The sequence below is a fragment of the Balaenoptera ricei genome, chromosome 19 (assembly GCF_028023285.1).
Source record: "Balaenoptera ricei isolate mBalRic1 chromosome 19, mBalRic1.hap2, whole genome shotgun sequence".
Taxonomy (NCBI): domain Eukaryota; kingdom Metazoa; phylum Chordata; class Mammalia; order Artiodactyla; family Balaenopteridae; genus Balaenoptera; species Balaenoptera ricei.
Window position 1 is genome coordinate 4,575,622 of NC_082657.1, and position 14,544 is coordinate 4,590,165.

General features: G+C 39.2%; 1 protein-coding gene across 1 annotated transcript; it reads right to left on the reverse strand.

Annotated features, from left to right (window-relative positions):
* Window positions 1-3,070: 3,070 nt before the first annotated feature.
* LOC132353916 (zinc finger protein 665-like) lies at window positions 3,071-14,510 on the reverse strand. Its single transcript, XM_059905407.1, is given in 3 exon segments — window positions 3,071-13,725; window positions 13,728-14,277; window positions 14,421-14,510. Coding segments are annotated over 3 exon segments (819 nt in total). The 3' UTR covers window positions 3,071-13,546.
* Between the last annotated feature and the right edge of the window lie 34 nt (window positions 14,511-14,544).

Genomic DNA, 14,544 nt, shown 5'->3' on the forward strand with positions numbered 1-14,544 from the left:
ATTGATCATAATTTAAGATTCTGACTTTCTTTAAATCCACTCTGGACTTTGTCATCTCTGAAAACACCACTCATAATGTAGCTCATCTGGATATTGAATATCTCAGTGTGTAGAACATAATATCTATATAGACAGTCTGGTGTTCAGTTTTGTGTGTATTTCATGTATTATCGACAAACATGAAAAATCCACATTGTTTGGAAGATATCATACTCTCTTATATAGAACATAGGACGTTAAAAATTAGAGACACATAATTTGCTCCAAATACCTTTACATAGCTTTGCCATTTACATATTTCAACCAGATTGATTGTTACACCTGTCTCTCCTTCTCACATTGTGTAAAAATAAGGACTCATGGCCCCTTGGTGAAATGTGTTTTCATTTCAGGCACCGTTGACCTTCAAGGATGTGGCTGTAGGATTCACTCAGGAGGAGTGGACCCTGCTCAGAGGGCCTTGTACAGGGACGTGATGGTGGAGACCTGCAGGAACCTGCTCTCCCTGGGTGAGGATAACTTCCCTCCCTCTAGAAGTTGGGATCTGCTCTTGGATATCTTTGCATTTTTCCTGTGTGCCTCTTGGGAGGCCCTGTTTTGCTTGGCTGATCTGAAATCCCTGTTGACTCGGACATGAAATGCTTCAGGATGTGCACTGTCAGGAGTTTAACCTGTCCTTTTCTTCAGGTGATCTGCCCATTTCATGATACGTCAGGGGTCGTTCCAGAGCTTGAGTATTTATAAAGCCCAATGGGGAACTTTTAAAATACCCAATTTCCTGTGTTTTCTACCCCTGTGCTTTAGATTCAGTAGTTCTAGGAAGAGAGCTAGGCGTCTGCATATTATGCTGTTCCCTCTGCATTCAAAAGGAGGCAGTGGATGAATTTGTGAAATGTTTTTGCAGAACCACCTGTAATGTCCTCACTACCCAGCTGAACAAAGAGCTGGGATTCTGGAAGAGCCACAGCACTTCACATTTCTTCTAATAAGCAGGAATTTCTCTTTCTGATCTGAATATTATCTCCATCTTGAAGCAAGAGAATGAGCCCTGGACTGTCAAGAGTGACATGAAAGTATCAGAAAACCTAATGAGTGGGAAAGTAGCAGAAGTGTGAACCCAGGTCAGATGTCAGAAGGGCAGAGGTGACGCCACACCCTTAATAGTGTTGGGGAAACACTCCCATTGTTGGGAGAGAAGTTTATTTTTTGTGAGCTCTCAGAGGAAATTTTTCTCTGCAACTTATCACTCTGTGCTTCAACGTGTGAAATTTACCCCTTCACCTTCCAGTGGTGCTGTAGCTCCAACAAAGATAAAGTCAGTCTTTATCTTGATCCACAACACTTTGTTATATGCCTTCTGTGAACTTGGTCTTTCTTGACTTTAAGAAGCATGAGGTGGGCTGTTTTAAAGGGGTCTCTTGCCCCCTCATCTCTCCTTCTGGTCTTGATTCCACTGGATGCTCAGTTCTTAGTCCATAGAGATAAGAGATGATGCCTCCGGAGTCCAACCCTTGAACCTATGTCAGTTTAATCCCCATTTGATGTTCTGAAAAGATGTAATTAACAGATAGTAACAGATGGTAAACACTGGCTGTTCTTTAATTCCATCTGGCACCTCATAACCTACATGGAGCTGTCTGAAGCCCTGTCTGCTATTTCCCAGCCATTTCTTCCATTCTGCTTTTGCCACGTACTTCAGTGATGCGAGTGGCGGCCAGGTTGGCTGAACCTTACATAATTGTTACTTAGGAAAACTGTAAGGACCATGGACAGAGAGGCCCTCTCTGATCCCCAGTCCTGCAAGAGGAGCATATGTGAACCTTTTCAGGCTCTTAGCTTGGTGTCTGCGGGTAGAGAACATGGTCCCATCTCAAGATCCTATCATATCTGACCCCCATATCTTATATTTTTTTCTCTCTTGGAGTGCTCTTCCTAGTTGGGTAATGTAGACACTTTGTGATTCCATATGTTCTTTAAGTTCGCTTGATTTGTCTCTGAAATTTGCTTCTGAAATAGATATTCCTAGGGTCTGAAATTTTATCCAGTTTTTTTTACTGTGATAATCCACTTTTAGTTAGTGGACAACTTCTGGTGGACTCTGTGGAGTGGGTTTACTTGGTAACACAAAGTTTTTATGGAGAGTACTTTCCCTCATGTGTTGCAATATTCTCCAGCTGCATACAAAATCACCACTTGAAGCTGCTTACTGGAGTGGACAGCATGTTCTACAACGAGAGATAGAAAGTATCATGAGAGCCTGACTGATACGTCTTTCCAGGTTTTTATTCTGGTTGAGGAGTGTCACAGAAGCCTGTCTCAAGGGCACTGTGACAATGTTGCTTACATATACCAATGATCATCCTTTATGAACCTCAGTAAATGGTATAGGAATTTCTCCTATGAATACATTGTCCAGGTTCTCGTCCTCGTATCTGTGAGGCTGTTGACTAAAACTGTTGTTCACGCTACATATTTTGTCACCTGTGTGTGCCTTTATTCATTCTATCTCAACACCTAATTTTGAAGCATGTTAATAAAAGAGCTTATGAATTGGTGTGACACCTTCAATGATAAGCTATAGTTTGTTTTGTTTAAGGCACTGCTACTTTCATTTTGTACATTTCTGTGCATTATGTATGGTCTTGATTTTTGTTTAGTCATCAGGTCTGTATTTTTTATGATATTAGTGTTGAGGATTGAATTGGGGAAAGACCCCCTGCCGTGGTGGAACTGGTGATCAGACCCTTTTAGAGGTCTTTATGTATTCTCAATTTTTACCTATACTCTGTTATATCATTTGCAAATATTTTCTTCCATTTCATAGTGTCTTTTCACTTGATTGAGTGTGCTTTGATGCACAACAGTTTAGGATTTTGATGTAGTCCAGATTATCTGTTTTTACTTTGTGGCCTGTGCTTTTGGTGTTATATCCAGTTAATCATTGCTGAATCTAGTGTCAACAAGTTTTTCCCTATATTTACTTCTAGGACTTTTATACGTTCAGGTCTTATGTTTAGGTCTTTGATCCATTTTCCATTAATTTTTGTATATTGTGTAAGATAATGGTCCTACTACATTCTTTGCATGTGGATATTTAGTTTCCTCAACATCTTTTTTTTTTAATTCACTCTACAAATTATTTGTTTGCTTGTTTACTTTATTGAATTATACTTGATTTACAATATTGTGTTGGTTTCAGGTGTACAGCAAAGTGACTCAGTTTTATATCTGTATATATACAGATACATACATATACACACACACACTTTTTCAGGTTATTTTCCATTATAGGTTATTATGAGATATTGAATATACTTCCCTGTGCTATATGGTAAATCTTTGTTTTTTATCTATTTTATACATAGTAGTATATATATGTTTTTTATCTATTTTATACATAGTAGTATATATATGTTGAACCATCCTTGTGTATCTGTTAATCCCATACTCCTAATTTATCCTTCCCCCTCTTTCCTCTTTGGTATCCATAAGTTTGTTTTCTATATCTGTGAGTCTGTTTCTGTTTTGTAAATAAGTTCATTTGTATCATTTTTTAGATCCACATATAAGTAATATCATATAACGTTTGTCTTTCTTTGTCTGACTTCATTTAGTATGATAATCCCTCGGTCCATCCATGTTTCTGCAAATCGCAATATTTCATTCTGTTTTATGGCTGAGTAATATTCCACTCTATCCATTCATCTGTCAGTGGACATGTACGTTGCTTCCATGTCTTGGCTATTGTAAATATCGCTGCTATGAACATTGGCATGCATGTATCCTTTTTGGATTAGAGTTTTCATCTTTTCCAGATATATTCCCAGGAGTGGGATTTCAGGATCATGTGGTAACTCTATTTTTAGTTTTTTAAGGAACCTCCATACTGTTTTCCATAGTGGCTGCATTAACTTGCATTCCCACCAACAGTGTAGGAGGGTTCCCTTTTCTCCACACCCTCTCCAGCATTTGTTACTTGTAGACTTTTTAATAATGGTCATTCTGACCAGTGTGAGGTGGTACCTCATTGTAGTTGTGATTTGCATTTCTCTAGTAATTAGTGATTCTGAGCATCTTTTCATGTGCTTATTGGCCACTTGTATGTCTTTAGAGAAATGTCTATTTAGGTCTTCCACCCAACTTTTGACTGGATCGGGTTTTTTTTGTTTTTTTTTGTTTTTGTATATTGAATTCTATGACCTGTTTGTAACTTTTGGAAATTAAGCCCTTGTCAGTCACACAATTGTTCGCAAGTATTTCTCCCAGTCTATAGGTTGTCTTTTCGTTTTGTTGATGGTTTCCTTTGCTATGCAAAACTTATACGTTTGATTAGGTTCCATTTGTTTATTTTTGCTTTCATTTCTTTTGCCTTGGGAGACTGATCTAAGAAAATATTGCTACGATTTATGTCAGAATGTTTCTTTTTATTAATTATTTTATTTATTTGGCTGCCCTGGGTCTTAGTTGCGGAACACGGGCTCTTCATTGAGGTGCACTAGCTCTTTGTCGTGGCGTGTGGGCTTCTCTCTCTAGTTGTGGCGCACAGGCTCCAGAGCGTGCGAGCTCAGTAGTTGCGTCGTGTGGGCTTAGGTGCCCCGCGGCATGTAGGATCTTAGTTCCCTGACCAGGGATCGAACCCACGTCCCCTGCATTGGAAGGCAGATTCTTAACCACTGGACTACCAGGGAAGCCCCTGTCAGAATGTTTTGCCTGTGTTTACTTTCAGGAGTTCTATGATATCATGTCTTATATAAGTCTTTAAGTCATTCTGAGTTTATGTGTATGGTGTGAGGGAATTTTCTAACTTCACTGATTTACATGCAGCTGTCCAACTTTCCCAACACCACTTGCTAAAGAGACTGTCTTTTCTCCATTGTATATTCTTGCTGCCTTTGTCGTGGGTTTGTCAAAAATGGCTTTTATTATGTTGAGATATATTTTCTCTATACCCACTTTGGTGAGAGTTTTTATCATGAATGGATGTTGAATTTTATCAAATGCTTTTTCTGCATCTATTGAGATGATCATGTGGTTTTTTCTTTTGTTGATGGTGGTGTATCACGTTGATTGATTTGTGAATGTTGAACCATCCTTGTGACCCTGGAATGAATCCAACTTGATCATGGTATATGATCCTTTTTATGTGTTGTTGGATTCAGTTTGCTAATATTTTTTGAGGATTTTTGCATGTATATTCATCAAAGATATCGACCTGTAATTTTCTTTTTCGGTATTGTCTTTCTCTGGTTTTTGGTATCAGGGCGATGTTGGCTTCATAGAATGACTTTGGGAATGTGCCCTCCTCTTAAGTCTTTCGGAAGAATTTGAGAAGGGTAGGTATAAGTTCTTTGTATGTTTGGTAGAATTCCCCAGTGAAGCCATCTGGTCCCAGACTTTTATTTGCAGGGAGTTTTTTTTTTTTTTAATTACAGATTCTATTTCATTTCTAGTGATCAGTCTGTTCAAATTATCTGTTTCTTCTTGATTCAATTTTGGGAGGCTGTATGTTTCTAGAAATTTGTACATTTTTCCTAGGTTGTCGATTTTGTTGGCATATAACTCCATAGTATTGTCTTATGATTTTTTGTATTTCTGTGGTATCAGGTGTTATTTCTCTTTCATTTCTTATTTTGTTTGTTTGGGTCCTCTTTTGTTATTGGTGAGGCTGGTCAGAAGTTTGTCAATTTTTATCTATTCAAAAAACCAGCAATTGTTTTAATTTTTTTCTATTTTTTATCACTATGTTTTATTTCCTCTCTGATCTTTATTATTTTCTTCCTTCTGCTGACTTTAGGTGTTGTTCTTCTTTTTCTGATTCTTCTAGGTGATAGTTTAGGTTGAGATTTTTCTTCTTTTTTGAAGAAGGCCTCTATCACTATGAAATTCCCTTAGGATTGTTTTTGCTTCATTCCATAGATGTTTCTTTTATGGTTATGTTTTCATTTGTCTCAACATATTTTTTGACTTCCTCTTTGCTTTCATCGTTGACGCATTGGTTTTTTAGTAGCCTGTTGTTTAGTCTGCGTGTAATCGTTTTCTTCCTATTTCTCTTTCTGTGATTTCTAGTTTCATGCTGTTGTGGTCAGAAAAGGCGCTTGAAATAATTTCTCTCCGTTTTAGTTTGTTGAGATTTACTTTTTGTCCTTGTATGTGGTGTATCATAGAGAATATTCCATCTGTGCTTGAAAAGAATGTGTATTCTGGGTTTTTTGGATGTAATATCCTGTAGCTATCAATTAAGCCTAACTGTTCTATTGTGTCATTTAGGATCTCTGTTGCCTTATTGCTTTTCTGTCTGGAAGATCTGTCCATTAATATTAGTGGGGTATTAAAGCATCTTATTATTATTGTATTCCCTTCAATTCCTCCCTTTATGTCTGTTAGTATTTGTTTTATGTATTTAGGTGCTCTTATATTGGGTGCTTATACGTTAATAAGTGTAATGTCCTCTTCTTGTAGTGATCCTTTTATCATGGTATAGTGTCCTTCTTTGTCTTTTTTTATGGCCTTTGTTTTAAAGTTTATTTTGTCTGATACGAGTATTGCTACCCCCACTTTCCTGTCATTTCTATTTGTGTGAAATATCTTTTTCCATCCCCTCACTTTCAATCTGTATGTGTTATTTGCCCTAAAGTGAGTCTCTTGTAGGCAGCATATTGTAGGTTCTTGTTTTATTTTGTGATCTGCCACTATGTGTCTTTTGACTGGAGCATTTAGTCCATTGACCTTTGAACTAATTACTGATAAGTATGTACTTACTGCCATTTTAAACCTTGTTTTCCAGTTAATTTTGTATTTCTTCTGTGTTCCTTTTTTGTTTTTACTTTTGTGGTTTGATAGTTTTCTTTTGCATTATGCTTGAGTTCCTTTCTTTTGGGTTTTTGTGACTCTATGTTTTTGATTTGTGGTTACCCTGGTTTTCAAGTATGTTAACCCTCACATTTTGTGATTTTGATGTCCTATTTTACATCTTCATGTTTATCCTTTTGCTGTTCGTTGTAGTTATAATTGCTTTCATAAAATTTTTTTGATTGTTTTTTAATCTATGAATTGGCTCATTTATGTGATTTTCAATCCTTTTATATATTTGCCTTTTGTATTGTGATTTTTCCCTTTCCTATAGATTCTTGCTTTTCTATTTAGAGAAGATCTTTTCAATATGTCTTTTAGGGTGGGTTTAGGATTGCTGTATTTTTTTAGTTTTTGCTTGTCTGAAAAATTCTTTACCTCTTCTTCTATTCTAAATGATAATCTTGCTGGGTAGAGTATTCTAGGTTGCAGGTTTGTCCTTTTCAGGACTTTGAATATATCTTGCCACTACCTTCTGGTCTGCAAGAGTTTCTGTAGAGAAGTCAGCTGATAGCCTTATGGGGGTTCCCTTGTAACTGACTTTTTCTCTTGATGCCTTTAGAATCCTCTCTTTAACTTTTGCCATTTTAATATGTCTTGGTGTAGGTCTCTCAGCTCTTCTCACTGTGTGATTTCTGTTACTCTGTCTTCCAGATCACTTATTTGTTCTTCTGCCTTATTTTGTCTCCTTCCTTATTCATTACCTTTAGTTCGGTTTTTATCTTGGCAATTGAGTTTTCTAGTTTTGTTTGGCTCCTCTTTATGTTTTCTAGTTCCTTGCTACAGTGATCTGCATTTCTATTTGATAGTCTTTCTTAATACCTTCAGCATTTTTATTACCTCCTTTGTGAACTTGGGGCTTACAGACTGAAGAGGTCTGTTTAATTTTTTGTTGTTTCAGGAGATTTATCTTGTTCTTCTAATTGGAAGTATTCCTCTGCTTTTTCACTTTATTTATATTTCTCTGTGAATTTAGGAGCAACAGTTATCTACTGTTGAAGGGCTGCTTTTATGCGGGAGCATCCCTGAATAGACTGTGTGTGTGAGTCCAAACTTTTTGGTGCAAGGGCTATTTTGCTATGGACGCTTGCCACATCTTTCGTCAGGGTGTGCTGGCCACTGTCCTCTTGATAGGTGGCACGTTTGTTGTTGTCGTGACCAGAGCCTGCAGTGGATGTTTGGCAGGGCCTCTTCTTTGCTCGGTGGTTGTAACAGCCCTGTAGTTGGAGTACTGGTTGGGGTAGAAGCCCCCAGGTCCAATTCTAAGCTGTGACGTGAGGCAGGCAGGACTGGATCACCCTGCTGGGAAAGGAGCTATGATGTATTCCTCCCCAGTAGCTCTCCACTGGGATGTGTGACTCTGTGACACCGCCTGCTACCCGGTGTGTGCGCCCACAAAGTCCAGGTTGCTGGTGCTGCCCTCACACCCACCTCCACTGCAGGAGCACTGGTAATAGGCTCAGATTCAGCCCCAGCTCCGCGTGTGTGACCCCACAAAGTCCGCTGCTGCTGGTGCCATTCCCCAACTCAACCCTGCTGCCAGAGCACCAATAATCGGGTCAGATGCCCCTCCAGTGACACGTGTGCGCTCCCCAAACCTGCCACCTGTGCGCACTCCCAAAGCCTGCGACGGCCAGAGCTGTGCCCCTCTGAGCACCCTGACAATGAGGCTGCTATAGCAGACCCACGCCCCTCCCTTTGTGCATTGATAGTGGGCTCCTATTGCAGACCTGCACTCTGTCCTGCACACAACCCCAGCCGTGGCCCAGACCACACTCCAGGACCTTTGGGCCGTCTCTGCACAGCAAAACCGAATCCTCTCCCCGAGTATGTCGCCGAGGCCCGAGTTTCAGCACCCAGTTGCTGCGCACGCCGGGAGGCACACATCTTGGGCTGGGAGATGCGGCAGCACGGCAAGGACTGGCTGTGCTGCTCTCCCTCCCCTACCTGGCCACAGGCCAGCTCCTGCACTCTCCTCTCTGGCGTCGGAAGCTCCCCTCCCTGTCCTGGTGGACCTCTCAGCCAGTCGAGGAGTTTCCCGGGGTGTGGGAACCTTTCTTCCTTCAGAGCTCCCTCCCAGGGGTGCAGTTCCCATCCTGATTCCTTTCTTCCCTTTTTGTCCGAACCGGTTAAGTGGGGATCTTTCTTGCAGTTCTCGTTGTATGAGATCTTCTGCCAGCTTTCAGTAAGTATTCTGGGAGCATTGTTCCACGTGGAGATTATTTTTGATGTATTTGTGGGAGAAGATGAGCTCCACATCCTTCTACGCCACCATCTTGATCTCCTCTCAGCATAGTTCAGTAGACTGACCTTCCCCCATGGAGTGGTACTGACACCTTGGGGAACATCATTTGACCATATACACAAGAGTTCATTTCTGACATCTGTTCTGTTCCACGGGTCTCTCTGTCTTCATGCCAGTACTCTGCCACTTTGATTAGTTTAGCTTTGTGATAATTTTGAAATAATTGTGTGACCTCCAACTTTATTATTTTCAAACTTGTTTTTGCTATGAGGGTCTTTAGATTGCATATAAATCTTAGGATGGATTTATCTATTTCTTCAAGAAACGCTGTTGGGATTTTGCTAAGAATTGTGTTGAATCTATTGATCACTTTGGGTAGTATTGACATCTTGACAATACTGCCTACCGATCCATGAACTCGGGATATATTTGCAGTTATTGGTATCTTTTCTAATATTTTTCAGCAGTGTTTTTAGGTTATAGTGTAAAAACGTTTTCCTCCTTGGATAAGGTTATACCTACATATTTTTCTAATTTTTCTGAATTCATTCATTAGTTCCAGCAGGATTTTTTTTGTGTGGAATCTTCAGTTTTTTCTACACATTAGATCATGTAGGTTGTAAACAGAAAAAATTCTTCTTCCTTTTTCTATTTGGATACCTTCTATCTATATTTCTGCCTATGTGTCCTTGCTAGGACTTTCAGTAGTTTTTAGAAATAGTGAAAGGAGGTATCCTTGTCTTGTGCCTGATCTTAGAGGAAAAGCTTTAAGTCATTCCCCATCAAGTGTGATGGTAGCTGTGGGCTGTTAATATATGGCCTTTATTATGTTGAGGTAGTGTTTTTTTTATTTCTAGTTTACCGAGTGTTTTTATCATGAAATGCTTGTCAAATGCTTTTCAGTAGAAATGATCATGTAGTTTTCTTCCCGTCATTCTGTTAATGTGCTGTTTTACATCAAAAGATTTTCATATGTTGAACCATCCTTATATTTCAAAAATATATCCCTGTTAGTCACAGCATATAATCCTTTTAATGTGCTGTTGGTTTCAGTTTACTATTATTTTATTGATGATTTTTGCATCATTATTCATTAGATATTGTAGCCTCTGGTTTTCTTGTAGTGTCTTTGTCTGGCTTTGTTATTGGAGTAACCCTGGCCTCATAGAGGGAGTTTAGAACTGTTCCCTTTCCTTCAGTTGTTTTGAAGAGTGAAAGTAAGATTGGTCTTAATTGTTTTTAAATGTTGAGAAGAATTCTGCAGTGAAGCTATCTGGCTTTTCTTTGTTGTATGGTTTTTGATTAGTGATTTCAATCTCCTTAATAGGAATAGGTCTGTTCACTTTTTTTATTTATTCATGAGTCAGTCTTGAGAGGTTATATTTTCTAGGAGAGTATCCATTTCTTCTGGGTTATCCAACATTTAGGTATAGAATAGTTCTTAGTATTCTTAGAATTATTTTGATTTCTGTAGAATCATTTCTGATGTCCCCTCTTTCATTCCTGATTTCAGTAGTTTGAGTGTTCTCTTTGTGAGTAAATCTAGGTGTTTGTCAGTGTTTTCGTCCTTTTCAAACCACCATATTGTAGGGTTGTGGTTTTCTGTAGTTTTTATTCTGTTTCATTTATCTCTAATATACTTTTTTCTTCTACTTCTGTTAGCTTTTGTCTCTTTCGTTCTTCTATATATGTATATTCCACATATAAGTGAGATCATTCAGTATTACTTTTTATGTCTGACTTATTTTACTGAGCATATACTCTCAACGTCTGTCCATGTTGGTACAAATAACAGAATTTCCTTCTCTTCTGTGGCTGAATAATATTGCATTGTGTGTGTCTGCTAGATTTTTTTTAATCCATTCATCTCTTGGACACTTTAGGTTGTTTCTATGAGCTGGCTATAGTGAATACTGCTATAATGAATATGGGAGTGCAGGTATCTTTTTAAGACAGTGATTTTATTTTGTCCGATATGTACCTAGCAGTGGAATTGCTGCATTATTTGATAGTTTTTTTTTCTTTAATATTTTGAGGAAATTATATACTGTTTTCCATAGTGGCTGCAACAGTTTTCATTCTTCCCAGCAGTGCACTAGTGATCCTTTTTCTTTCCCACATTCTGCTCAATACTTGTTATCGCTTGGCTTTTTGATGATAGCCCTTCTAAGGGGTGTGAGGTGATATCTCACTGTAGTTTTTTTTTCTTTAATAAGTTTATTTATTCATTTATTTATTTATTTGACTGCATTGGGTCCTTGTTGCTGTGTGCGGGCTTTCTCTAGTTGTGGCGAGCAGGGGCCACTCCTCGTTGTGGTGCGCAGGCTTCTCGTTGTGGTGGCTTCTCCCGTTGCAGAGAACGGGCTCTAGGGCACGTGGGCTTCAGTAGTTGTGGCACATGGGCTAAAGGTCCTGGGAAGGTACTGGGGAAAAGTGCTATTGCTCAAGGAAGGCATAGTTTGTAATAAATACTCTGTTGGGTGTTACTAGGTTAAGTGAAGAACAACAAAACACAAAATATTGGATATCCATTCTCAGGGGAAAAGACGGAGTCCAGAAAAGATCATTTCCCATTCCTGGCCGTATGGAATAGGGACCTGAGAACATCTGCTCAGCAAAACTGCACATTTGCTGTGGACCAAAGACCACTGGGTACCTCCTTTTTCTTCAATAAATGGTAGGATTTATTTAAGTTTTATTTCTCTGTTTCAGCATAATGTGTTATGAGTGATGAGGACTCCATATAGGACTCTGATTCAAGAGGAATCTCATGAAACTTATGAAATCCTCATGTGTGACTCAAGTCATGTTTTGGTAGAACTTTTTCTCCTTTCCTTTTCTTCTATCCTTAACATACGAGGTTGGATGTATTTTGTGTGAACAAAGAAGGTACAAATTATTTCTGATAGAAGCTGCACTAACATGTATTATAATATTATTTCGAACTATCACCCTGCTATGCAGTTATACATGACATTTGTTTGGTTTCTCTCAAAGATGTATATTCTGATATAAGGTAAGGCATGAGCCCTAGTTACAGGCTTTTCCACATAAGTTTTGTATGGTTTCTCTCTATGATGGAGTCTCTTTTTATTGAAATATAATTGATATACAACAGTATTAGTATTGGCTGTACTACGTGAGGTAACATTTGCATACTTTATGAAATGATCACAATGATATGTGTAGCCATCTTTCCTCAGAGCTACTACCATACTACTTCTAAACACATTCCTTATGCTGGATATTACATCCCCATGACTTATTATATAGAGGTTTGTGCCTCTTAATCTCCTTCACCTATTTTACCTGCTGCTGCTCCACCCTTCCTTCTGGCAACAACCACACATTTGTTCTTTATCTGTGAATCTGTTTTCCTTGTCTTGTGCTTTTACTTCTTCGATTCCACGTATAAGTGAGATCGTGCAGTATTTGTTTTTCTACACCTGACTTACGTCACTTAGCATAAAATCCTCTAGATCCACCCATTTTGTTGCAAATGGCTGGACTTCTTTTCTTAAGGGTGACTGATATTCCACTGTGCAGCATGGACATACAACATCTCCTCTAAGCGTTCATCTATTGAAGGACACCTAGGCTGTTTCTCTATCTTGGCTACTGGAAATAATGTTACAATGAATATTCAAATGCCTATATTTTCTCAAATTACTGTTTTTCTTTTCTGCCAGTAAATACTTCAAAGTGCAATACCTGGTTCATCTGTTTTAATTTTTGAGGAACTTCAGTAATGTTTTCCGTAAATGTTGCACCAACTTACAATCCCAGCAATAGAGGACAGGGTTCCCTTTTCTCCACACCATTGCCAATGCTTGTCTTTCTGATGATAGCCATTGTAAACAGGTGTGAGGTGGTACCTCATTGAGCTTTTTTTATATGATTTTTTAAAATTTTATTCATTAATTTTTTAGCTGCATTGGGTCTTCGCTACTGCACACGGGTTTTCTCTAGGTGCTAGAGAGCAGGGGCTACTCTTTGTGGCGGCGCGTGGGCTTCTCATCGTGGTGGCTTCTCTTGTTGCAGAGCACGGGCTCTAGGCACCCGGGCTTCAGTAGTTGTGGCTCACAGGCTCTAGAGCGCAGGCTCAGTAGTTGTGGCACACAGGCTTAGCTGCTCCATGGCAGGTGGGATCTTCCTGGACCAGGGCTTGGACCCGTGTCCCCTCCATTGGCAGGCAGATTCTTAACCACTGCGCCACCAGGGAAGCCCCCTCATTGTGCTTTTGATTTACACTTCCCTGATGATCAGTGATGGTGAGCATCTTTTCATGTGTCTGCTGGCCATCTGTATGTCTTCTTTCTCCCTGATAGACTCCCATATGTTAAGTAAGGCTTGAATACATGCACAGATTTTGTCTGAATTGCTTTAAAGTTTCTACTTTTTAAAATCTCTGGTGACCCCTAAACCTTGAGCTTTGGACCAAAGCATTGCCACTTATGTGAGGCTTATGTTTGTTTTCAGTATGTATTTTGAGATGCCTGGTGAGGCTTGCAAATGAGTATAAGCTTTGCAACACATATTACATTGGTAAGGATTTTCTCCAGTGTGGATTGTTTTATGTTGAATAAGATATGAATGTCTTGTAAGGGCTTTGACACACTCATCACATAAAGTCTCTCTCCAGTGTGAGTTCTCTCATGACCCCAAAGTTGTGACTGTTCAGTAAAAGCTTTATCACATTTATTACATTTAAAAGGTTTTTCTCCTGTATGAATTCTCTGGTGTGCCATAAGGTTTGAATGCTGTGTAAAATGCTTGCCACACTCATTACATCTGTGTGGTTTCTCTCTAGTATGGACTCTCTCATGTTGAGTAAGATACGAGTGCACTGTAAAGGCTTTGCCACACTTAAGACATCTGTATGATTTCTGTCTAGTATGGATTCTCTTATGTCTGTTAAAGCTTGACTGTTCAGCACAGGCTTTGCATGTGCATTTGTAAGGTTTCTCTCCTGTATGCACTCTCTGATGTGTTGTGAGGTGTGACTGGTGGTTAAAAGCTTTGCCACACTCACTACATCTGTAAGGTTTCTGTCCCGAATGAATTCTCCTGTGACTCCTGAGGTTTGAGCTTTTGCTAAAAGCCTTCCCACAGTCATTACAGCTGTAAGATTTTTCTCGAGTGTGTGTTCTCCTGTGTTGTGCAGGTGACAAAGTGTTTCCACACTAGGAGCAATTCTGTGAAGTGGTGAAACTGAGGAACCACTGCTGACTGGCTTCTCAACTTGACCGCACGCATACAACTTTCTCCTCAGCTGGAAATCTCTGCAGCTGAGCCGCCTGGGCCTGCAGCCTCACTCCAGGTCTACTTTCCAAACACTTGAGATCTCTGTTTCCAGCAAGGCTGATGTTATTTTTTTCGTTGTTAACAAACTTCTTAAGAATGGCTTGTCGTGCATGAAATATTCACATGCATTAATTCTTACAGAAACA